We start from the raw sequence: 23,813 nt of genomic DNA, 5'->3' as shown, positions 1-23,813 counted from the left end.
CAAAATCCAGTGAATGTTTTTGTGAATGTTCTTAAGAAACATTTTTAACATTTCTTTTTTCCCCACCAAAAAGAGTTCAAAGATTTCCATTTCCAGGTCAGTTCACTCATGGTAATCACAACATGTTACACATCATATAAAAGCCTGGAATCTCTAGTTTGCAAATATAATCATATCATTCTTGTATTTTCAATAAAATAGAAATGACATATGATAAAATGACAGCCTGTCTCAGAGGAAACTGAAGCACAGACGTTTTCAATATTAGCAAATAAAATTGTACTGTAGTTGTATGTCAACTTTTTTATTGATATATGGTATATTTCTGATAGAATGTATTCTATATTGCATATCTGCACTATAATGTCATGCATTGCGATGTTTGGTATTGACTTACTGCATTATCGTTGGATTGATTTTTGATCACTTTTCATTTCATTTGTTGTTCTTGTTACTTTAAGCCTTTATGTTCTGGCTGAGTTACGGATGTTTCAAAGGCTTTTCAGTAAAGGATAAGGGTCCGTCATGGGTAAAAACAGCAGCTTTCACTCATTTTCAGATTGTACCCCAGGAGTGGCAGATGCAACGTATTTTGCAACATAAAAATCTTTGAGCATTAACATTTTTGACCTGGCAAGTTATATTTGAACTTTACGTTTAAATTTCCGTTTTGAATTCAAATTTGAATTTATTGTTCATTAATTACACACTGACAACACTCAATTAATAGTCTGAATTAGCGGTATACTTCCTGGTTTGTGTTTCTGGTTCAGAGACTTTTGTGAGACCACAGAGTGACACAGACAGAGAGAGGAGGCGGTATCATACCTCAAGTATTCATCAATAATCAGTCAACAAAAATACAGATACTGATAATCTGAAAAATGCCAAACATCAGCCCCAGTAATAAACCAGGCCGATAATCAATAATCTCTACTGTAGCATCACTGGTTTTGCCAGACTCGACCTGCTGTGCAGAAGTGTGGTGGAACACACACATATATAATACTATGTCCAGTTAAACCTTACAGAAAGAAAAGCCGTAAGGATCGAACATAATGTGGGATTTAATCAGTGAACTAATGTGTTGTTTTCCAACAGAAATACTCTGGAAACATACAACAGATGTTCACAAGCATGAATTAGGAAGAATCTTGATTTTAAAGTCCTTTACATGACAGAGAGTGAATGTTTAGCAGTTTGTGGGTGAAACAGTCTCAAAGCAAATGTAAAATCATGTAAGAAAACAAACAAACAAAAGACTGCTTAAAACACAGAAATATATCTAATAAAATCAAGAGGAAACAGTAAGATCTGAGATGTACAGACATGGAGACGATAAGTTTAATTTGTTATTTTAGCTTCTGGATTTGGTTTAGTTGGTTGTTTACTGTGTTATATTTTCTACTTTATGCTACAGTGGCACGTCTGAAATAAATTACAGAAAAAATTCAAGCCACACAGGACAGAAAACCGACTTTATGCCGTTGAGGAGTGGCGGATATGACATCTCACCTCTCTAAACACAAAGCCGTGCTACCAGAATGTCCTGTACAGCCTCCAACGTACAGAAACGATGAATGAAAAGTGTTGAAATGATGAATCCTACAGACATGCACCATCCTGTTCTGGGTATTCAGCTCTAAGTCCCTGAATTTAGTGGTTTTAATGCTAAACAAGTCACTGTGTTCTCTTTACCAAATACAGTAACTATGACTACAGTTACTGTGAAATAAACTTCACACCAACTAACAGATGCAGTCGTTTCTGAAGTACTTTTCTTGCACGCTTACCACACTCCGTTTACATCTAGACGTCATCAGCTGATGTCTCCTCTGTTGTCCGTCTGCTGATCTGATCCAACAAACACCTCCACCTCCAGCTTCTCTGATTGGCTGCTGTCAGACTGATTCAAAGCTTTTCTGTTTGCAGGTAAATAAACAGCTGACTGGCTGCACTCTGGACCCACTGATATGAACTAATGCCACCTCTAAATAGGTCATCCACATTATTACTGCTTTAGCAGCATTCTGGGCTGAAAGGTGGATTCAGAGAAGTCTAAATAAATGGAATAGAGATGTTTGAAATGGAACAAACCGTTTGTGAAAATGAGCCAACAAGGGTCAAATCCTTAAATCTACTCGACATCTGATGGATGTTGTTGTTATAATTTTTGGTGTTTGTCTCATTTTTATGTCCTGAAATCTACAAGGAAGCTTTACATCAGGAGTGTCAAACATGCGGCCCGCATTTTACCTCTTTGTAAAGAGTAAAAATTACAGAGAAGATATTAACCGCAGATTGAAAAGGTGCAAAACTATTAATTTAAAATCATTTCTAGACAAGTTGTTTTGATCACAAAATGAAACATTAAATTGCTCACTGGTCTTTTGCGACTCCGTGTCTCATTTTTTGTAATATTTTGTTTAGTTTTTCGTCTTTTTTCGTCTGACTTCTGTCGTTTGTCTCGTTTTGTTTCTTCTTTTTGTTGTTCTGTTTCCTTTTTGTCACGCTTGTATTTTTTGTCTTATCTTTCTCATTTTGCGCTTCGCTTTATTCATTGTTAAAGTTTCTTGTCGAACTTTTTGTTGTTTTGTTCTCGTCGTCATTTTGTGCCTCATTTTTCGTGATATTTTGTCTTGTTTTTGGATGTTTTTTGTCTTTTCTTGTTCGACTGTTGTTGTTTTGATCATGACTAAATGTTTTGTTCCTTTGTAGACACTTTGTGATCTGTAAGCTGTAATGTGTAAATGATAAACTGAGGCATGGTATCGCTGAAATCGAATTTATTTTTCTGAAGATGTTTTGCTCATTACATGCGAAGATTTGAAGAACATACTTTTTTGCAACAAAAACAAAGGTAAAATTTGGAGTTTTATGGGTCAATATGCTGTAATTTAACTGGTCTGGCCCACTTAAGATCAAATTGAGCTGAATTAAACTGAACTAAAATGAGTTTGACACTCCTACTTTACATCATCAGTAGTTTTTGTGCCACAAACTGGGGCTTTCTGAGAAAAAACAACATGTTGAGGGTTTTTGTTCAGGAACATGGTCCTCATGTTGTGTTTAGTTCTTGCTAAACGTCTCCAAAGATTGTTGTGAACCGAAGAATGTCAACTACTGTAACCAAGAAAACACACACACACACACACACACACACACACACACACACACACACACACACACACACACACACACACACACACACACACACACACACACACACACACACACACACACACACAGAGGAAATGAGGAACCGCAGCATGAAGCCGTTCCTGAGAATAAAACAATAAAACCACTGAATGTTTGTGTGGCAGTTCTGAGTGTTTTTGGTGGGACGATGTTTGGAGGGAGGTCTGGTGGAGCTCCAGATCTCTGCTGACGTTTAAACCGGGATGTGATGTTTAGTAACAGGACTCTCCATGCAGAAAGGAGTGTCCGGTAATGAAAGACCATCAGGTGAGTGCGGTACCTGTCGGAGGCCGATCTTCTTGCTGTCCCACATCTGTTTGAAGTTCCAGAAGAAAGGCTGCTCACACTTCTGGCAGGAGTCACTGTCCAGCCATTCTGGGGTCTGAGCACACACAGTCATACATGTTTTATTCTAGAAGCTCCGTGTTAAAATGACGAACAACGGGGAAACATTAAAACTACATTCCAAACCCAGTAAGTCAGCTATAAGAGAAGTGATTTTTGCACACCGTAGAACACAGAAGTCAAAGTGTTACAGAGCTTTGAGCTTTTGTTGAAAAAAAAAACCCCTCTTATAAGAAACAGAGGGGATAAAAATATCCATATGAACCTCATGTCTGTCTCCAGCTTCTGAATGAATCCTTACAACTCATCTCTGTGTACTTCTGTGTGTCAAGAGGTCACAGTTTGAGATCATTTTCCTCTCCTGCTTTAAGCTGGCTCAGATATAACCTTACACTGCTTCTTCCTCTAGAATGTGCAGATCTATCATCTATCTCGGTCCATCCCTCCTCTAGAATGTGCAGATCTATCATCCCTCCCCAGTACTGCAGCTCCAGCACACCAGCTCTCAGAGAAACTCATCCAGACATGTTGGAACAAACAGAACATCACCCTGTGAGCTGACCAAAGCAGCTTCTCAGGTTTCTTTTCTGCACAAACTGACGCGTAAAAAGTCAAATTCCAGTCCTGGATGACGTCACGCCCTGGAGCAGTTTGTCTAAACATCATGAGTTAGAACCCGTCATGCAGAGGAGTAGAGGAGTGTTAGCGATCGCTGTGAACTCTGGACAGAGAAAAGAAGCTGCTTCCCCTCATTCCAAGCCGAATTTACCTCAGAGTCATCTCTTAAAAAAAACAAAATGATTAACTTTCATTTTAAACGTTTGAGCTTCACTTATGTGTAGTTTAAGAAAATTTCTTTTCATCCAAGTCAAAGTTTTAGTGGCAAGCACAGATTTTGGCACATTTTTTAAAATATACTGTACCGGGCTTTGCAAAAGTTCTGTTACACTTGTTGAGACATTCACGAAAATGAACACTAAGATTTTTTGGTGCAATAAGATAAAACTTTTGGGTGGCTACATTTCTGATTAATATTCTCATTAACACATATATTGAAATATTTGGAAAATAAAAATTATTGCACCAAAAAATCTTTGTGTTTTGCAAGTGAAACAGAACTTTTGCAAAGCCCGGTATATATTAAGTTATATTCTAAACTGTGAGTCTAAAGCCTGTGAAGAATTAGGAAAAAAAACTGAAGCAGTGTCACATCTTTCTTTAGGTTTCTTTCAGGACTTTGGTTAGCATCCTGTTAGCATTAGCAGCTGCAGAGGAAAATGAATTAGAACAGAAATAGAATAAAATGTCCGATATAGCAGCACTGAGGGATGGTTTGGTGAACAACAACAACCTCCTGATGTCGTTTTAAAGCTCACCTTGAGGGACGCCAGCCTCAGCAGCAGTAATGATTCAGAAAATGTAACTGAGGAGACTTTGGGTGAAATAACAGAGACAGAGGTAGAACAGAATGAAATAAAGAAGAGATTCCTTCCTAACTGAGTGGAAACGAGCAGACGGAGAAGCTGAAGCTGCGATGGGTGTTTGCAAGATGGAAAATCAAAGAAAGCACTGATAATCAGGCGACCTTTCAGACACCTAGAGCAAACATCAGCAGTTTATCTCCGTCCTCTCTCACCTCTTGGCGTGTTACATCCATGTCTCTCACCTCTTGGCGTGTTACATCCATGTTCCAGATGACGATGCCTCCGTCTGCGCTGCAGGAGATGAGCTGCCGGGTGTGAGAGGCGTAACACAGACCCTGGACCTTCTCACTGAGAGGAAAAACACACAAACATTTAACATTAGAGTGAAACAGCTGGAGTGTTGGTACGTGATCCTGAGTGGTTTATATGAAAAATGACTGATTGTTTTTTCCTGAGTCTTCAAAATACCAAACAGTTTTCACACGCAATGATTTTTATTTTACATTTAAACAGACAGAATGGATCATTTCCAGAAGTTCTTGTTGGATGCAAGAGTCCCAATACGACTAAACTGGATCTAAAGCATTTCCTTCTGTATTAAAACAGGTCTGAATTAATTTTATTAGGAGTTATATAAGCTGCTGTGTGTCTGAGCAATAGTATAAAAACCTCAAAATATTCAGTTTAAAGTTTTAGAAGCTTCTCTGTTGATCAAGAAATCGATCATTTGAATTTTACGCTATCAGATGAAAGAACTGTGTGTGAAAAGAGCTGGTTGTTTATGGGACGGCGTTTTGTCAGTCAAATACATATTATGCACATTTTCTTTCATTACAAGGACTTTGGTCAGCAGTTGGAGAGCAGATATCACCAGTTCTCTCAGTGATGTTTTATTTCTGTGGGTTAAATCATGAACATTGATCCAAATTCTCTTAAAAAACAGCTTTACTTGTTACAGACTATAGATTATTACTGCTAAAAAATACCCCAGCAGAGTTAAATAATTAAAAGATGCAGTTCTTATTTCATTCCTAACTGCTGTAGACTCTGCTTTGAGTTTTAATGGATACTCAGAGAGGTAAAAACAGACATGTGATGGTTTCTAGAATCAAACTGAAGGTATTTTAACAGACTGGAAGGATATGGAGTAAGATTACTGTCAAAAGTATTCATCCACAATTCTAACCATTCATATTCGTAATGTTAAACGTTTGTATGTTAATAAAAAATGTGTACACAAAATTCTGCTGTCATATGCATGAGTTTGATAAATTAAGGGTTAGGATTGTTTTTACGAGTATGAACCTAAAAGTTGTGAGTGCAACTCTAATTTCTACGACTACGAAGTCTTCCCTGTGAGGACGAATTCAAGTTTATGGGTACGAGTAGAAAAATACTGGAATGACGTCACATAGGTCACAGGGGAAGGTAATCGAACACAGATTGCTCCAAACGCGCATGCGCCATTTATAAAGAGTAAGACGCCGGGTGGACCCGGTGGACCTACCGGGGCAGGTGACGCCTCACAGGTCAAGTAAATAACACATCCAACTTCTTGTAATTTATTTATTTCATGAAACTGTACTGTTTTAATTGATATACAGTTTATGGACGAAAGACGGTACTGCTTAGCTTGCACGCTAACGAGCCGGGCCGGTGACACATTAGCCTTCTAATGCAAGGAGGCTAATGAGGAGGCTAAGGAGGCTTAATAACAAAACAAACATAATTTGAGATTATGAATCGTGGCAATTGGTGTATGAATCAGCCCATTGTACAGCCTAAATTGCTGTAAATTAAGTCCAGTTTTAGTTCTTTGCAAACTCAGACACGTGCATTAGTTTAGTTTACAATGAATCTGGCGGAGTTCGGTAAAGTTGGAAAGATATTCACAGATTCGGACTTCCGGCATCAATAACTCATGAGATATATGTTGTCAAAACATGAACGATGCCTCTTTCAAATCGTTGTAAGGTAGACAATGTGCTACAAGGCCAATTTTATCAAAAGTCGCTGTATTTCAAGCTACAGAAATAACATTGGCGTCTATGAGCAGCCGGCGGTGCAACGAGTGAACAGGGACCGTCTGCAAATAGCAAAACCGCTGCAACAGCGAAAAGAGACACTACACATATATTCAATAACTTCACTGTGGAGCCACCAAAATCACTGGAGCCATGAATGGGCTCTTGCTGGTCAAACTACAACTCTTGCTTTGGCGCTAAATTAAAAATCTGAATTTTAAGGAATTTTTATGTTTTGTATGATTATTTTATGAGTATTAAAATGGCACTTTTCTTCATGTATGTGGTATATTTTATATAACACACAGGAAAAATGGCATAAGGGCATAGTGTACTTGCTGTGACCTGTGCTGGTCAGACCGTCAGGTTTATTACCTCCAAGTATTGTCTGTACAGTCCTTAACTAGAAAAATATTACTCTCAATTTAACATTATGGTATAAATGAATCAATTGACACTGAAACTTTGCAATAAAGTGTCTTATCGTCTTTCTTCTCAATCATCAGTACTTGAGGTGACAGTCTAAACAGTTTGTTTGGTATATTGGCGTTATCTGATACTCTCTTTGGTAAGGATTGTAAATTCCATTACTATACAGAATTATGTGTTTGGACAAACAAGTACACTATGCCCTTATGCCATTTTTCCTGTGTGTTATATAAAATATACCACATACATGAAGAAAAGTGCCATTTTAATACTCATAAAATAATCATACAAAACATAAAAAAATCCTTAAAATTCAATTTTTCATTTAGCACCAAACAAAGAGTTGTAGTTTGACCAGCCGCAGCCGATTCATGGCTCCAGTGATTTTAGTGGCTCTACAGGGTACAAGAGTAAAGTTATTGAATAAATGTGCAGTGTCTCTTTTCGCTGTTGCAGCGGTTTTGCTATTTGCAGACGGTCCCTGTTCACTCGTTGCACCGCCGGCTGCTCATAGACGCCAATGTTATTTCTGTAGCTTGAAATACAGCGACTTTTGATAAAATTGGCCTTGTAGCACATTGTCTACCTTACAACGATTTGAAAGAGGCATCGTTCATGTTTTGACAACATATATCTCATGAGTTATTGATGCCGGAAGTCCGAATCTGTGAATATCTTTCCAACTTTACCGAACTCCGCCAGATTCATTGTAAACTAAACTAATGCACGTGTCTGAGTTTGCAAAGAACTAAAACTGGACTTAATTTACAGCAATTTAGGCTGTACAATGGGCTGATTCATACGCCAATTGCCACGATTCATAATCTCAAATTATGTTTGTTTTGTTATTAAGCCTCCTTAGCCTCCTCATTAGCCTCTTTGCATTAGAAGGCTAATGTGTCACCGGCCCGGCTCGTTAGCGTGCAAGCTAAGCAGTACCGTCTTTCGTCCATAAACTGTATATCAATTAAAACAGTACAGTTTCATGAAATAAATAAATTACAAGAAGTTGGATGTGTTATTTACTTGACCTGTGAGGCGTCACCTGCCCCGGTAGGTCCACCGGGTCCACCCGGCGTCTTACTCTTTATAAATGGCGCATGCGCGTTTGGAGCAATCTGTGTTCGATTACCTTCCCCTGTGACCTATGTGACGTCATTCCAGTATTTTTCTACTCGTACCCATAAACTTGAATTCGTCCTCACAGGGAAGACTTCGTAGTCGTAGAAATTAGAGTTGCACTCACAACTTTTAGGTTCATACTCGTAAAAACAATCCTAACCCTTAATTTATCAAACTCATGCATATGACAGCAGAATTTTGTGTACACATTTTTTATTAACATACAAATGTTTAACATTACGAATACGAATGGTTAGAATCGTGGATGAATACTTTTGACAGTAATCTTATTCCATAGAAGGACAGGAGAATCACCTCTACAGCAGCTATTAAACGGCTCCTTCACAGTGTTTTATCTTCAATTACAAGCATGTTTGTGTGTAGAAAAGCAGACAGAATTACAGCTTCACTGCAGTCCTCTTTAGAAAGCAGAACGCCATCGCTGCTGCTGACTTTATTGGACAACATTTAATTTGTTCTTTGGTGTTAGAGAAATGTCACCAGGTCCACGTTAGAAAACGCCGATTTAAACACGACACCATCACATATACAGAACAAGCTGTTAGACGCTACGGTTTGGTAGATAAAGACTGAAATATTCCCTCAGAGGCAGTTTGATTTGGAAATGACCTTTAAGCACCAAACTAGTGCTCAGTAATTACAGTCCATCCACGCTAAACTGATCCTCTAATTAAATCATCGTCGTTCATTCGGCTGAATTAAAGCTGGAGTCAGAGGAACACTGGGGTTCTTACTTGTGTCCTTGCAGTTCGATAGCGGTGCCTTTGCGTCCTCCGATGTCCCACATGATGATGGAGTGGTCTGAGCTGCCGGAGAACAGAACCCTCTGGACCGGGTCCCAGCACAGCGCCGTCACGTTACCTGGAGAAAGACACAACGCATGCACAAATAAGTCAACGAAACGCATCGAGACAGACAGATCTGTCACATTACCTGGAGAACGGACAAATAAAACGAACCAAACACATCAAGTCGCACTCACAGAGAAGGTCAAACACCAAATAAACACATTATGTTTATATGTAATGCAGTAATGTAGCACATTATTACTGATGCATTTAGAAACCACGCTAGCCAGTGACGGACAGACATTCATTTCAAGGTATCCATATGTATTGATAAGGATAGATAAGGAGACAATGTGCAAATTAATGTGCAAATTGTGCTAGTCAAAGAAACAGAAGCTAGAAAAGCCCTCAGAGAGCGCAGTACTCCACCAAAGCTGCTCAGTCGGATCATTTACAACGGCAGAAATCTTTAACAAATCCGTGGATCCAGACTATAAGACCCATCACTGACAAAATTTAATCACTCGGTTCTTGTGTCATTTCTGACCTTCCCTGAAAATTTCATCCAAATCCGTTAGTCCGTTTTAGAGTAATGTGGCAGACAGACAGACAGACAGACAGACAGTCTCATAACTCCGTCTGCTTAGAGGAGTTATAAGGTTCTAAACCGTGCAGATTCTCCTGTCTCTCAGGTGACGTTAATCTGAGGAGCTTCAATAGAAATCAGACGGATTTCTCTTTTAGGTTCTTGAAGACGTTCCACCTCTGAAGAATTGAAGAAGCCTCTTGGACGAGAAGTGAAGAACCTAGAAGAGAAGTCCAGCTGATTTCTACTGAAGCTCCTGGGATAAAGGTTGCAAAACTGCTGCAATTTACAATAAAACAGAGAATTAGAGAAGTAGTAAAAGGTACAATAGTACTAATAATAATAATATAGGAAGGGTCCTGGTGGACTTTCTTAAAGAGCATAAAAGAAAGATCTGGAGTCTGTCCTCCTGATTAGGACTCCATGCTGGGATGTAAAGTTTAATGTTATAATCTGAACAGTGCAATGCAGAGGTATAAGAATGAACAGTGCAGCAGATTATTGTCTACAGCAAAGGATTACTGCTCAAAAGAATCATCTGACCACTAACAGACCAGCAGGCTGAGTCCTGTGATTTAGAACATGTAACTCAGAGATGATGTAAGATCTGCTGGTCAGGATTCCAGACGGATTCATTCAGGATGCGGGTCACTGCCTGAGGCTTCACTCCCTCTGGTTCTCACTAGACTGGTTGGATTTAGTTAAAAAACAAAAAAACTGTTTCTTCTGTCAATGACTCTGTGATGAAAAAATAATCTGCTGGACTCGTTGACTCATAAATAACATCTGCTGCACGTCATCTCTTTTCACTGACTCCAGGTCTGTTTAGGACTAATCCAGATGCGTCTTTGTCACCAAATTGTAAAAAAAAAAACCTTTTAATTCATCCTTTATTGAAGCAGATTCAACAATGACAGCTATTACCATATTCATACATCTTAAATTATTCTTCCAGTAAATCTGCAACCAGCCTGCGGACAGAGGAGTTAAATCAGCGTCAGTATTACGAATTAAATGAAGCTCCTGACAAAGCCTTGTTAATGTGAAACTCCTATAAATACATAAAAATGATTTGATTTCCCTCCCAGAAGAAGCTCAACTGCAAAAAAAAAAAAGCAGTAATTGTTTTATTAGCAGGTCCTATCTGTACAGTTTGATGGTTTTTAAATCCAGATTTAACACTGCTTGGTAAGATAACGCTGTAATTACTAAAAACAACATTTAAAATGTCAGTCTGTGATCTGCATTCAGTAACAGAAGAACCCATGAGGCTCCAAGCAGAAGAAGCTGTTTGATTCTCACCAAATATTTATCAGAGAGAATGAAAGAACAGGAAAGAAAAAATTATCCAAAGCGTAGCTGGAAGGCAATTTATGTTACCAATTATTTCTATTTGTCCCAGATAACATCTGAATAAATGTGAAGTTTTAAGACAGACAGAGGCTACAGGAACTCAGAGCTTAATTATTTTACAACTACTTTCATTCTGATTAATGTGCTGATCATTTTTATTTATTGCCAGAATCTTGTTTTTAGGCTCTAAAATGGTAGAAAATGAGGATAAACGCTCAGTACAGTCCTCCTGAGCACACTGTGGAATCCTGAAATGTTTTGCTTTGTGCAAATCAAAAATATCCAATTTATAGCGACAGGGAAGCTGAAAACGGACATATTAAATCTATGAACTAGCATGTTCAGAGCGTGTGATTTACCCGTGTGCCCTTTGAAGGTGGTGACCAGACTGCAGCTGTCCTGCTCCAGCTTCAGGATGGTCACCTGTCCAGACTGGTCTCCTACGAAGGCGTGTCTGGTCTCCACATCGAATCTGGGTTAGGATTCAAGTTAAAGAAGAACAAACTACTGATGCATTCATTCTGAACTGTCACTGAACCAGAAACCTCACTGAACTTCAACGCAACGCTCCAGAGACAGACTTTACAGCTCAAAAACGTCCAGAACTAACTGTATTCAACAGAGTCTAAACTATTAAATGAAGATGTGAGTGGAAGTCAGTGCAGAAGAATAACTATCAGTGGTTTCTAACCCTAACCCAGTTTCAGAAGAATAACTCGTGGTAGAAGACTCTCAGAGGTTTTTTCTCCTGACCTAGATCAGTCACTGATCATTAGAGGGACAACTACACAAAAAATAACTGAATTATGTCATCCAATTTTAATCCTCCTTCTAAAATACCAACCAATCATGGATAAAGTTGGAGTTTCAATCGTTAGTCTCCCTCCAGAAACCTGAGTTAATGTATTCTGTGTCTTTACCAGTGAGAACAGATGAGATGATTTACAAGTAAAAGGATTAGTTATTTAAAAATCTACATCTGTGGTTCCCCTCTCCTCCAAAGTCCCACTGAGAACCAATCAAATGTTTATCAACCATTATCTTTTAGAAAATGACTGAATAAACATTATTTTTTGAAGGTTTCACCAGAAAAAAAGATCAACAACAAGCAACCAGAGCTGCAGGTTTGATTGATTTACTTTTTTTTTTTTTTTTTTTTTTTTTACAGTTTAAGAGCATTATTTCCTCATGGTTCACTCAAATTTCGTAATACCTTCCCTTGATAACCCTCTCTCTGAGAAACTGTTTGCACTTAGATATGCTGTAGCTGAAAAAATACCCTCAGTTTCAGGTTCATTACGTCTCAAACCGCTAAACTTCTGCTCTTAGATTTGAGATCTTGCTCTTTGTGGGGCAACCCTGTCAGAAGTCCCAACCATCAGAAAGTCAGGTAAAACCCTGACAAAAGGAATCATTGCTGCTTCCTTCAGACTCCCATAACGTCTCACTGGGTCCCTTTTGGACAGTTAACCGGATTTATCTATTCAGAGTGATTACAGAGAGAAAGCAGCTCCATGCAGGTTTAACTTTCAGTCTATAACTAAATGTTTAAAAGCTTTCCCGACACAGACAACGATCTGAAACTAAAAACATTTACTGACAGCAAATCTGTTTTCTGTCTGGTGCTTTACATCATTTGAAGCAGCATTAGGGCTGGACCCGAATATCCCGAATATCCGAATATTCGTTTGCTACGGCACTATCCGGATATTAATTTGGTATCCGAATATTCGCGCAACACCCCCCCCCCAGTCCGACGTTACGGGGCGGAACGAATATCCGGATATTCGTCTTTAATAGGGCCCGAATATTCGGAGGCCAGAAACCACTATTCGGGCCAGCCCTAAGCAGCATTAAATCACTTTTGTTTGAGAACCTCTGCTCTGGTCTGGGTTCAGATCAGTCTGAGGGATTCTCAGTCCTCCTGTCATCATAATCCTCAGAGCTTAAGGAAACACCAAGAACACTTCTCCTTTAAAGAGAAGAATTCAAGAGGCTACTTCAGCTGCAGACCTGAAGAATCCTCCTGGATCAGAGCTGAAAGAGACGTCAGCTGCTTTTTACTGAAGAAGTCCAGATTAGATTAAGAAGTCATTTTAGACTTAAAGGGGAACTTCGTTTTTTTTCAACCTGGGGTCTGTTTCCATATGTAATTTCATACATGTGAGTGATGGAGAAATGGATTTTTGACATAGCTCCAGTATTTAGCCAGGCAGGCAGCTTAGCAGCTCAGCTAGCAGCTCAGCTAGCAGCTCAGCGAGCGAAAAGTATGGGGCAGCTGGCCCCCCGCGTCAAAGTCCGTCCTAACATGCTTTTCCCCCCACACTGACCGGCTCAGATAGTCTCAGCAAGTGTCCCACAACATACTAGAGATGAGAAGTGAACAAAAACCTCCACATTACCTGGCGATCGCTCTTTGTTGTGGTCTGTATCCAAATCTCAGGACGCTAGAAAGCAAATCTCGTTCCGAAATCGGAACGAGATTTGCAAAGGGATGTACAAAGAGCCATCGCCAGGTAATGTGGAGGTTTTCGTTCACTTCTCATCTCTAGCATGTTGTGGGACACTCATTGAGACTATCTGAGCCGGTCAGTGTGGGGCAAAAGCATGTTAGGACGGACTTTGACGTGGGGGCCCAGCTGCCCCATACTTTTCGCTAGCCGAGCTGCTAGCTGAGCTGCTAAGCTGCCTGCCTGGCTAAATACTGGAGCTATGTCGAAAATTCATTTCTCCATCACTCACATGTATGAAATTACATATGGAAACAGACCCAAGGTTGAAAAAAAAACGAACTTCCCCTTTAAAGGCTCCATACAGTTATCGTAAAACAGTTCTACCTGCAAACAGGGGACCAGTTCCACATGAATGCCTGTAGTGTTCTGTAGAGACCAGCCGTTCAAACATTTCTGTTCTTATAGCTTAAAAAAATCTCACTTTAATTCACAAGCTAAGAGCACTGCTAAGTTAAAGCAGCATTTACACACCAGTGGTTCCTGCTAAAGGGGCTGATAATAGTGATCCTGGTAGGTGCTGGTTTGTGTGAAACATTTCTTCTCCTAAAGAAAACTATTACGTTCATAAATGTCATGTTAGAAATCTCTCTGCTAAGAAGCACTCAGGAAATACTTGTTAAAGAATTAGATTTTTATAAGGGGGCTGTAAGTTTTTTCTTTCACTGTATGGTTGCTGTTTGAATAAAAGCTGCTGAAGAAACTGTTTTTAATGCAGTAAAGATATCCAACAACCTTTTGACATTCACACTTTATTCCTCTTTCACCTGTTGATCCCAGTGTGCTGCTCACAGAACAGAATCAGCTCTTATCATCGTATCTAAAGGGCTCCTTCTCCCACCGGTTCTCCTGCCCTGCTAAGGTTAGCATGTCAGGCTAGCAGGCCAGCGGGTTCATTGGTATGGATCAGAGTCGCTCTGAGCACTCACAGCCTTTCATCTGGCCATTACAGAACCCTCCTCACTCCGTCTCCTTGACAACAGCATGACTGATGCCTATTGTTAGCCTCCCCATTAGCACAAACGCAGTGGAAGCTAATCTCAGTCTGTCTTCTGCTGCCGTGGCCTGAAAATAGACCGTGTTGTCAAAATAAAAGACAGAGATGGTTCAGAAGCACCAAAGATGAAGCGTCACTACGTCCACTCCACTCAGCTGCCCAGTTCACCAGCAAAGGGCCCAGTAGGACCACAGATAGATCACTAGGGGAGGTTCTGAAGGATACTGTAGGCCTGAGACCCAGGCCGAGGTGCGGTACGTCCCCAGCTGCTGGCCGCTCTCTGAACAGTGCCAGGTGAAGTTCTTGTCCTGGCTGGTGCTCAGCAGCCACTCCATCTCCAACACAAACAGCACCACGGTCACCCGGCCCTGGTGGGCTGCACAGACACACAACAGAACCAGAACCATTTAAAACACACAACATCATATCCACAAACAGCACCATGGTAAAAAAAAAAAAGGTTTCAGACACTCTTAAAATTTTACACAATCTCAAATATTATCATGAAATATTTGCGTAAAAATCTTTTTTGTGTTTCTAAAGGTGTGGCTGCATTAGACAGACACAAACACACAGAAAATATATTTATTTTGTTCAGTGTTTACAAGAAAAACTAACAAAACTAAATTCTACTAAAACGATCCAATACTCAAAAGGTCTTATTTTTTATGGAACCAATTAGTTTTAAGTTTTTAATGTTTTTTTCTAGGATTTTTTTTTAGTTTTATGGCTTCATAAATCACACTGAAGACCTCAGAGGGATTCTTAATGTGATATACATGCAAATGTATGGGGCGTCCTAAAACTGTTTTCCACTACTGTAGATTTGAGAAATAAAATGGAGAGAACAGTTTAACAGCATATTTCAAAAGCTGAAAAGCGGCGCCAGCATTTAATCTGATGGTCTCGCAGCTCTGCCTTCTTTAAGGAAGTCCGATCAATACGTGAAGAGGAAGTAGAGATATTTAAAGATGTTTAAACAGTCACACATGACATGAGGAACACATCTTCATCACAATCAGAGAAGCACAACATCAAACTATAGATTTCTTCCTGCATTCATTTAAGAATCAGTCTTCTGATGGTTGCTCTGTGCACCCATACATTAAAAAGTAAACCCTGCAGCTCAGAATCAGTGCAGATCGATCAGCGGCGCTCCGGTCCACTTATTTCACACTGACTTATACTCAACAGAATGAACTGAATTATGAATAGAGCTGGAGAGCAAACACTCCTGGAAGCCTGAAGTACACGGAGCTGAGACGATTTTATTAGAGATGAACTGTCCTGAAACTACCGGGGTAAGAACACAGAATAATAAATAAATACTCCAGGGGTTTGCAGAATGAGCTGACCAGACAGAAACTATTTTACAGACACATGAAATAACAACACAGTGGTCGTCATTTTAAAGATGAACTGCTAAGAAAATCTTAATATATCAGATACAAGCAGGTTTTATATTTACTATTTTAATAGTTGGATGGTTTTGATGAATAATTTAAAGCTACCATATTTGCTTTCAGGGGAATAAATTAATCCTTTAAATTGTTGTGTAGTCTCAGTTTATTGGTACCAACATTAGGAGTCACCAGTCAGATGTTTTCACAAAGACGTTTCTTACCATCACTTTCAAACCTATTTATTTATTTTGCCAGTAGTTACACACTTCTTTTTAATACTGTAACATTAATTACATTTCCCCCCTGAAAACACGGCAGATTGTGTCTAAAATGTTTTAATCGTGCCCTCTTTTGGAAGATTTCATTCATCAGGATCATTTCTGAGGAAAGTGAAACCTGCTGAACATGAACTTCCTGTGACCTCCTGATGTGTGAATGAAAAACTAATTCAGCTCTTCTGATGAACATAACAGGAAGTGAAAAGCCTTCATGTTTTATTTTAGAATAGAGCGATGGGTGTTAAAAGTCTGTCCATCATTTTAACAATCCCCAACAGCTAATAAACCTTTTCCTGTTGCTCTGTCAAAATAAGACTCATCACTAGATGGCCTCATTTCAGGTCTTCTCCCATGAAGCAACTTTATAGCCTAGCTGCGCTAGACAACCCACGGCAACGAATTTAATTCTCTGCCAGGGTGGGTCTAGTTACCCTCCATAAGGCTCGAGGCTGGATTCTCCTAAAACTGGCCGGACGAATCACCATGAAGTGTAGAGTCAGAAGGCGGGCGTAACGAAGTGACGACAGAGGCACGACGATTCTGACAGAAACAACCAGCGCACAATAAACAGTTCTCTTTCGACTCGGCTTTGGCCACAGCCCTGAAGCTAAAATTCAACTTGAAAGATAAACAAAGGACGGCACTGAAGTGTTTCATTGAGAAGAAAGACGTATTTGGACTTATGCCGATGGGATATGGAAAATCCTTAATATACCAGTTGGCTCCGCTGGTTGGGAAGCTAATGGGACTTAGCCACAATCCGCCGGCGCTCTAGGAACTACGTCAGCCTATTCGTTGCACTGACTGGTTGTATACCTACCCAATTGCTGCAGAGTGATTTGAAAGACAACCTTTTAGCCCGCCTCCCTCCCTGTCGAGCGGCCCTAGAACCTTGTGCCTTCAGAACATGGGTCTAGCGTGGCTAGGCTAGCAACTTTAGGTATTAAAGGATTAAATCAGAGGTTTGTTATATGTGACTACTTTTCTATTGATATTAACCGACCCACACTCTTCACATCTCACCCTGGTAGGTTCGAGCTGGAGTCATCTTGTTGTAGTCTTCTGCCAGGACGAACTCCTGGAAGACAGGAAGTGGAGAGAAGAGCTCATGATTAGCAGATCTATAAATAGCAGAATAAACTATGTTGTTGCATTTATGTATGAGTTTGTAGTAACACTGGAAGAGTTCAGTGTTTTAAATGGATTGAAGGACTGAAAGGAGATCACAACGTACAACATGAACTGTGGAGTAACCGGTGCGTAATGATGTATACTCAAGGCATTTTGACTTTTAACATGTATTGGAATCACAATAAACACACAAGTATGATATGCATGAAATCTATCACAAAATAAGAGGGGTAAGATGTGGATTAAAAATCTGAACACATCTGGGTATATTCTCTGTGAAACATGACCTAATGATAACCTAATATGCATGCGCACTGTGAAATGTAATCTGACGATGAAACATGATATTTGGTGGCAAGATCAGATTGAGAAAGGTATAATGGTGTCAAAAATGTCACTCCTATAATACGCCCTATAGGCATTGAAAAATGACCAACGCTCACAGCAGAAAAGACGGTGCACAGCTCAGTTTTTCACTTCTTCTTGGGGTGTTATCACTGCTAAGAATAACTCCTGCATTTCTGTCGACACATAAATCCTGTTGACCTCCGAATGCTGACTTCTCTTGGTGATTTTTTCGAAGAGTTTTAAAGAAATTTTTAGATGTTTGAACACGGTCAAGTCATAGTTTCCGGCCCTTATTTGTAACTCAGTTTACACTACATCATCGCTTAGTATTACAAACGTGCTTGATAATCTTGCAGTATTAAAAAAAAAGAAAAGATATCTGACACCCATGCACATTTCAGCTAATTACTACTGAAGAAAAGCTGAGCGAGGGTTCAGCTGAGGAGGAAACCAGAGGGAAGCATCTGAAAGGGAAGCAGGTTGGACTTACACAGATAGTTCCAGTGTCCATCCCCACAGAAAGCCTCCTGGTCTCCGGGTTAAAAGACATACAGGAACACGACGCTGGAAACACAAACAAATGGAAGGATTATAGTCAACACTCTGCATGTGTCTGACTGGTATTCTGGTCCTACCTTGACACAATAAGGATTTACCAACAACAAACAATTCATTCTTGACATTAGCTTTGATAAAAAGTTTAATATCAACGTCGTTTTCAGTTGCACCTTATAGTTTTCCTCATTTGATTGAAGTTCCCTTCAACACCAGGTGAAAAAACCCGAACCTCCAGAGTTTCTAGGTCATGATTTGGCAAAAGGACAAAAAAATCAAAAAATCGGAAAAAAACCTAAACTAATACTGGTTAGAGTTCTGAGGAAGATACCAACAGATAATACATCGAATATTGTTTTGTTTTAACCTCTTAATATTCACTCCATTTTTATTATAAAGAATAAAAGCTCAAATTTAAATATTCAAGAACTGCAGCTAAGATAATCCATGTTTCCGTGCTCTGATAGAAAATCAGCTCCCTCACAACTGGTGTTTCTGCAATTTTCTTGTTACCAGTCAGTCGACACAAACACCGAAATCAGCTGATAATAATGTGCTTCATTTAGTCCGTATCACTGAATAAGCGTCGCCTGTCGGTGCTGTTAACTTATGTCCTCCAGCTATTAAACTACTCTGTAGTTAAGCACAGACATCATTTTCATTCATATCAGTCATCTGCATTGTGTGCCAAATCTATCACTGAAGTGAATCAACATCCGTCTGAAACACCCGTGAGAGTTATTACGACTGTTTCAGCATTCAGAGCTCAACAAAAACAGCTCTGAACACAAAACAGTTGGTCTTTATTTCAGCCTCTCAAGCAGAAGGAATCTATTTTTTGTTTGGCCTTCGGTTTAGCATTTTCCCTATTTTATATTTATTGTCTCGTTTATTCGAACATGTTATCAAAAAGCAAATTAACTGCTGTACTTTTAGTATTTAATGAATGTCCACAGGTTAAAATGAATCCTGTTGTAATCAAGCAGCAGTTTATTTATTAGAATCAGCAAATCCCTTTGAATGTCGCTCTGAAGAAACAACATCCTGTCTGTTAAAACCTCACAGGATAATTAACACAGAGAAAAATAGCTCTGGAACTGATTTACTGCAGATAATTTGGTCAGTTATAGTGACCAGTCAACTATTTTGGTAAATTCTGAGCTGCTGCAACACACACACACACACACACACACACACACACACACACACACACACACACACACACACACACACACACACACACACACACACACACACACACACACACACACACACACACACACACACACACACACACACACACACACACACACACACACACACACACACACACACACACACACACACTAGATAGCAGACCAAAGTCGGTACAGTTTGACCTCATTTAGAAGTTTACACAACAAACAGAAAAGCTATGAAGCAAGTCAAACATGTGTAGATGTCTGGTATGTTTGAACATCTGGAACTGAGGAACTAGATCTAAATTTTACATTTTCACTCAGTTCTTGCAGTGATTGTTTGTCCTGCTTTAAGTTATTCTACAGAGTTTAATTTACTTTCTTGTTTGTTTTTTTTACTGTGAAGCACTTTGGTCACCCTTTGAGCTGCTGTACAAGGCTACAGAAGTAAACTTTAATTTGATTCCACCTCAGAGAAGCAGTGATTAATGTGCGGTTTGGGGACACTTTCAGTCTGACTAAACTCTGAACATGCAGTCTCTATTGTCAGCTGCATGTTGCTGATCGTTGCATAGGATTTCCTTCAGTTGCACAACTGGAGGGAAACGAGGACAAACCGCCACCAATGTGCAGCGCTGAGGAGAGTGCAGAGAGGTCGATCCTACAGGAGGTTGGATACTCAGTCTGACTTCATAGAAACTCCTTCAGGTCATTCTGAGAAACCTGTGATTCATCCATCATGAAGACGGACACTCAGAGGAGGATCAGGACGACAGGCTGTTCAGAGACGCTCATACAGTCATGATTTATCTGGTTCCACTGAACAGGCACATTATTCAAACACACATGTAATATTTTAAAGCTGTGGTCCACTTTACTAAATGCTCTTTAACAGACATCTCTAGTTGTAGGAAGGAGTTTAACTTCCCAGGATTTGACTAATTACACCATGACTAAGACGTTTTAGTCCAGACATCTCAAACATAACTCTGAACAATCCAAATCCCAGTTAGAGATCTCAGTACCTCAGGGTTGAAAATCTTACCAGACACTTGCACAGTCTTGAATTAAGTTACAGATACCAACAACATCATTTGGCTCATAAGAACCGCAGCTCAAGATCTTTTACTTTAGTTTTACATTTCTTCCAATGAAAGTTGTAGCCTCCACTTATCAGACACTTCTACTTCAGTCCTGACTTCCCTGTTTAGGTACAGCCACAGCAGCCGTTTTAACATTTCATAGTTGAGTTTGACGTCAACAATGTCGTTTTGACCCGTAAGAACCACAGTTCAAGATCTTTTAGTTTAGTTTGGGATGATAGTTGCAGACGCCACTAATCGTATTCTATATACAGGCTGTCCATAAAGTCTGTTTACAGTTTTCAGAATTTATTACAAAGGCAGTTGATAAGATATCTTAGCCAAACTTGTTTTAACACCCTGTATACTCTGACTGTGATTCTGGTTCATACAGACTTACATGGCATGGTGTGGTAGACGCTGGGCCAGTACTGACCGCTGTCTCTCTTCAGCCAGACCCGGATCGTCCTGCAGGGAGAAAGCAGCGCATTTTAGCTCTCAGTGCACGTGAGGAGATCTGGATGTGGAACCTGCTCCACTCTGAGCTGTAATCAGCTGCAGGAAGTCACCTCCAGTCGACTAAAAGTCAATGCAAGTATGTGAAGGCTCAGAATGTAAGCAGGGCTCTACAGATGAACCTGCACTGAAGTCACTTCTGCTGGTGAGGAAGTAAAGGACGTTCAGAGCCAGCAGCTACTAGCAGGCCATCCAGAAGGGAAACACACATGCAGTAATGACCATCCCTGTGGAATATGCTGCTACACCTGAGACCTTCACAGCAGATCTAAGTCCTACCTCCTACAGATTAGACCTCCAGAACATCCCTCTAACATCCTGAGGTTTGTCTCTCCTCAACCCCCTGCCTTAACTAACCCTAACAGTCCGATAAACCCAGGTTTTTACCCACTCTGCTGACTTTTCCTGTATTTAACACGTGTGTCCTGGTGCTGAATGACAACAGGACAGGAATCATGACAGCTGCTGAGTCTGGGTTTGACAGAAATATAGGCCTGTTTTTCTGGTATTTCTGAACATTTTAAAAATGTCTGTTGAACTCGAGTAAATTAGACTTCAACTGATGAAACTAGTCAACAAATACAAAGCTACTTTTATTCCTAATTCTAATTCTGTAGCACTAGATGAACCCTGCAGTGGGGTAAACAGGATGAATTTGTTATTTATCAGCGAACTGTAGATCCCAGAAGCAGACTGTTGTCAGATAATCAGTCCTCGCTGCTTCATTTGTGATCGTTCTTGTATTTTGCTCAATATCTCCATCCATCTATCATCATGTTTGACTGCAGGCTCAATACATGTCAGACAGCACTTTATGATCTGCTAACAGTCTATCAGAGGACTACACGTGGAGACAAACAATCACACTCACATTCACACCTACAGACAATTTAGAATCACGCTAGTATTTTTTGTCTTATTTTTCTCATTTTGTGCTGCGTTTTATTCACTGTTTTGTGTTTTTTTTGTCTCGCTTGTGTCATTTTTTGTCTCGTTTTTGTCAGTTGTCCATTTTTTTGGGCTCTTTTCTGTTTTGTTTTGTCTAATTTTCCTTGTTTTGTTTTCACTGTTGTCATTTTGTGTCTCATTTTTGTAATATTCTGTCTTGTTTTTTGTCTTTTCTTGTCCGAATGGTGTTGTTTTGATCATGACCAACTGTCGTGTTGTGCAACGTGTAAATGATAAACTGAGGCACATTACTGCTGAAGTTGAATTCATTTTTCTGAAGAAACTTCGGGTTGTTCGTAATGTTTTGCTCATTAAATGTAAAGATACTTTTTTGAACGAAACAAAGGAAAAATTTGGAATTTTATGGGTCAATATGCTGTAGTTTAACTGGTCTGACCCACTTAAGATCAAACTGGGCTGAATGTGGCTCTGAACTAACATGAGTTTGACACCCCCGACCTGGAGAATGGTCCATCCCATAGTGTCTTTGCTGTGTTGTGCATGCAGTCTCCATGTTCTCCTGTGCATGTGTTGTTTTTCTCCAGGTTCTCCAGCTTCCTCCCACAGTCAAAAAACATGCTGAGGTTAATCGGTGATTCTAAACTGTCCATAGATGTGAATGTGATTGTTTGTCTCTATGTGTAGCAGTGTGATAGACTGCTACCTGTCCAGATGACCAAACTCCACCTGTCAGTGGTTCTAATGCTGATCTGTGAATGGATCATATTACTCAGTTACATCCCATACATAATTAAATCCAGCTGTAAGCGCAATAGCATTAACAGCTACTACAGCATTCTGTGCACGTACAGGTGAACCTCATGCACCTGCAGAACGCTAATTACACCCACACCTGATAACTACAGAACTTTTAATACCACAGGGTTCACCAGTTCTGTTTTCCAGGCTCCTCTTGGTCCATAATATCCCACCAAACACACCAGTAACCTGCTGCCTCTAATCGATAGCTCAGTCCTAGTAGCTACAGCTAGCTGGTTAGCCTCTACACAGGTGGTCAGAACCAGCTCCACCTTTAAACAACGTTTTATTCACCTTAGTGATAAACATACAGTAAAGAAACGAATCATGGTTTACAGCTAGCAGCCAGTGTGTCAGCTGACTGTAGTAAAGATGGTAGTGAACCTTTAGGTCTGTTTATCTGTTAGCTACAGCAGATAGCCGCTATTTTAAACTAGCTACATATCGCACCTGGCCTCTGAAGGCTGATAATGTGTGTGCTGGCCGTTATTTTAATTAGCTTCATGTGTATCTCCGGAGCTCACCTGTCCTCTGACACGCTGATCACTCCGTCCTCTTTGGGGATGATCACCGCCGTGCTCACCACCTCCTGGAAAGCCTCGATCTTGCTCAGCAGGCAGGGCTTCCGAGCCTGCGGCTGGGGCTGGATGTCGGACGCCATGAGGCTGCGGTGCTCCGAGCTCCGTGTCCGACAATCATAACCTCCTCCCGGTCCGGCGGCTCAGCCTCGGCGGGCTGCAGCTAGCTGTTAGCTCTGGAGGAGCTGCTCGGTGTAGTGGAGGGGCTAGTCAGCTGACTACACACACACACACTCACAG

At 40.1% G+C, this 23,813-nt stretch overlaps 1 protein-coding gene across 2 annotated transcripts in view; it reads right to left on the bottom strand.

Moving 5' to 3' along the window:
• wdfy2 (WD repeat and FYVE domain containing 2) overlaps nucleotides 1–23,813 on the bottom strand; it is a 29,992-nt gene that overhangs the window by 6,172 nt on the left and 7 nt on the right. The window contains exons 1-9 of one of the 2 annotated variants that reach the window (XM_022195870.2): nucleotides 23,520–23,813; nucleotides 21,173–21,240; nucleotides 18,448–18,521; nucleotides 17,502–17,556; nucleotides 15,023–15,173; nucleotides 11,650–11,762; nucleotides 9,298–9,424; nucleotides 5,180–5,315; nucleotides 3,479–3,580 (exon numbers count right to left, since the gene is read on the bottom strand). The exon at nucleotides 23,520–23,813 is cut by the window's right edge and continues 7 nt beyond it. In XM_022195870.2, the coding sequence (XP_022051562.1) occupies nucleotides 3,479–3,580; nucleotides 5,180–5,315; nucleotides 9,298–9,424; nucleotides 11,650–11,762; nucleotides 15,023–15,173; nucleotides 17,502–17,556; nucleotides 18,448–18,521; nucleotides 21,173–21,240; nucleotides 23,520–23,656 (963 nt within the window). In that variant the 5' untranslated portion in view covers nucleotides 23,657–23,813. The remainder of the gene's footprint in view (nucleotides 1–3,478; nucleotides 3,581–5,179; nucleotides 5,316–9,297; nucleotides 9,425–11,649; nucleotides 11,763–15,022; nucleotides 15,174–17,501; nucleotides 17,557–18,447; nucleotides 18,522–21,172; nucleotides 21,241–23,519) is intronic. The other variant, XM_022195871.2, reaches the window with a different exon arrangement.

This window comes from Acanthochromis polyacanthus, chromosome 14 (genome assembly GCF_021347895.1).
Source record: "Acanthochromis polyacanthus isolate Apoly-LR-REF ecotype Palm Island chromosome 14, KAUST_Apoly_ChrSc, whole genome shotgun sequence".
NCBI classification, from domain to species: Eukaryota; Metazoa; Chordata; class Actinopteri; family Pomacentridae; genus Acanthochromis; species Acanthochromis polyacanthus.
This window is presented reverse-complemented; position numbering and strand designations above follow the sequence as displayed.